The sequence below is a fragment of the Sinocyclocheilus anshuiensis genome, unplaced genomic scaffold, assembly GCF_001515605.1.
Source record: "Sinocyclocheilus anshuiensis isolate Anshui unplaced genomic scaffold, SAMN03320099.WGS_v1.1 scaffold431, whole genome shotgun sequence".
NCBI classification, from domain to species: Eukaryota; Metazoa; Chordata; class Actinopteri; order Cypriniformes; family Cyprinidae; genus Sinocyclocheilus; species Sinocyclocheilus anshuiensis.
Genome location: NW_015551065.1, coordinates 1,045,067 through 1,047,890, shown reverse-complemented (window position 1 = coordinate 1,047,890; position 2,824 = coordinate 1,045,067). Strand labels below are relative to the sequence as shown.

At 32.7% G+C, this 2,824-nt stretch overlaps 1 protein-coding gene across 2 annotated transcripts in view; it reads right to left on the bottom strand.

Moving 5' to 3' along the window:
- The window catches only part of kif1ca (kinesin family member 1C, a), a 69,681-nt gene that overhangs the window by 34,398 nt on the left and 32,459 nt on the right, over positions 1-2,824 (bottom strand). For both annotated transcript variants that reach the window (XM_016451933.1, XM_016451934.1), the window contains exon 2: positions 2,195-2,328. In XM_016451933.1, the coding sequence (XP_016307419.1) occupies positions 2,195-2,300 (106 nt within the window). In that variant the 5' untranslated portion in view covers positions 2,301-2,328. The remainder of the gene's footprint in view (positions 1-2,194; positions 2,329-2,824) is intronic.

Genomic DNA, 2,824 nt, shown 5'->3' with positions numbered 1-2,824 from the left:
GCAGTGGTGGCGCTGCAGTTTGCAGTTGACGAGAGAGTGGGGTGGAAACGCTTCGTAGAGGAAGACGGGAATGTGAGGTCTGGCAGCCAGTACTGCAAACAACAGGATTTTACAGTGGTTTAGGACTGTGGTTCCAAACTCTCAGAAATTCCCGCTCTTTCAACGGGTGGGTGGAGACAAGTATTTTTGGATACTACCATGGAAAAGTTAATGAGGAGTAACTACTAAAAGTGTGGAACGAGTTTTAACAGGGTCATATCACGAGAACTCGATTTCTCCAGGATCTTTAGATGTTTGGAGTTGATTGTACTAATTAAATCACGCTCGACTGACATGCAATAGATTTTTTTAAGAGATGAAAAAAATTATCAAATTAATATTTCATCATGTAATATGTAATAAAATATTTGGCTGCAAAATCATTTATAAAATACTTAGTTATTAACAAGTAGCTATTGGTTAAGTACAGGGTTTGACAGTATGAGCTTTTCACTTGCATTTGCAATTTATTTAGAATTTGTATTTAATGTACGTAGAATTATTGTAATTGTACTTAGAAGCACAAATGCAAAATTCAAGGTCATTAAAATATTAAATATCTTAAATGGTATAAGAAGCATCTTAATGATCATCATTTTAAAAGGTCTTAAATTCGGGGATGGAAAAACTGCAATCACGATATGGCCTGATGTGATTAAACTTCAAAAGGCCATGATTTCATTGAATAAATATGAGTAATGCACATTTCAAAATTAGAAACACAGCACTATTTTATGTTCTACAGCCCTGTGCTTTCAGAGCAGACTGCAATCAATAAGTATCATGCATTTATGCTAATAGACTGCTTTTGATTTACTTATGACAATGTTTACTTTATGATGTTTGCATTGTAATGTTGTAAATGGTTGTCAGAGTCCATAATTTATCTCCCTTTTTGAATGAGCAGCCTGCAATAGTAAAGCATGGATATTTCAAAATTAGAGTCCCAGTGTATTTCAGGTTTGTTTATAATTAGTGCTGGGCAACGATTAATCGCGATTAATCGCATCCAAAATAAAAGTTTTTGTGTACATAATATATGTGTGTGTACTGTGTATATTTATTATGTATATATAAAGACACACACGTACAGTATATATTTAGAAAATATTTACATGTATATAATTATATTCATATAATTTATATTACATATAAATATATTTAATATATATAAACATCGTATGTTTCTTAAATATATACATGCATGTGTGTGTATTTATATATACATAATAAATATACACAGTACACACACATATATTATGTACATAAAAACTTTTATTTTGGATGCAATTAATTGTTGCCCAGCACTATTTATAATTAAATTCATCATTCTGCATAAAGCATTTTTTTGTTATTATTGAGATTCTGGTTACAAAATGAACTGTATCTGGCATTTTAATTTACCATAAACCTTGGTAGCATCTGTCTGGGCCGTCACAGGAAGGAAAGACTAGGAAATAATTATTGAATGTGTATTATTTAGTCTAGAGATTTTACTACATTTATACTATATTTAAAATGTATAGGCCTACTTTAAACTGTGTGTGTGTGTGCGTGTGTACATATACACAGTTTAAAGTAGGCCTATAAATATTTACATAATTATTATATACAGTTTGAAGCATACATTTACATATCATCAAACATAAAATTCATATTGCTTGTAAATGTCTCCTGGTATTCTTTTATTAAGAAAAAAAAGACATTATTTGATACATTTCCACTCCACCCCTAATTTTTTCTTAATGCGTTCCTACATTTTTTAAACGTAGGAGCACATGTGCAAAGCTCTGTGGAAAGGTCAGGTAATAGGAAATCCATGAATAATGACTGTACAAATCCTGTGGAAATATGATGATAATTTGGCAGACTTGTGGCAACAAATTGTGCGCAGGTCTACTTATGGAGCAAAATGTTAATTTCAAAACAGGCTGATGCATGTTTACTTTAGAGTTACCAAAACTCTGTATAACTTTGACTCCAAAATTCAACCACCTCCATAGACTACAGAGAAATGTTTGGAATCCATGTGTTCACATAAAAGGAATGTTCTTTCCGTAAACAAAGATAAGGCAGTGTATCTACGCACAGCATAGACAGAAAAATTAAGATATAAAATGAAAGAAAAACACATCACTGTGTGTGTTGCACTCACATGTGCTCTTGTCCTGCATCTGGATCACACACTTAGCTCCTCGGTTCATCTCTCGGCTGTTAAAAGGCCGCACACGCACCGCCACCTTCACCGAGGAAGACGCCATGATGACTACTGGTCAACCTACTCAGCACCTGAAAGGCAAGTGAAACAATGTCCAAAATTCACAAAATCGGTATTTCAACGGTATTCATGAATGACTCATTACATGCTGAGAAATAGCATACTCTATTCATCCACACTTTAATCCATTTCTCAAAATGTAAAATGAAAAAACGTACAAGGAATGAATACAGAAATGTTGGTTTAGAATCCGTGTATCATTCGTTCATTAGATTTTTGTTAATATTGAAAGTAGAAAAATGAGAAAATTACGGTGGCCGTGAAGTGCAAAACAAATCACAATTCTGAAAACAAAATAACAAATTACAATCGCAAATGCAAGTCTAAAAAACAAAATAACAATTCAGAAAACACAACAATTCAGAAAACATTATAACAAGTCAGAAAACACAATGACAAATTCGAAAACAAAATAAGTCGGAAACACAACGACAAATCCGAAAACAAATTAACAAGTCAGAAAACACAACGACAAATCAGACAAACCGGAAGAGGTAGGTATAGTTT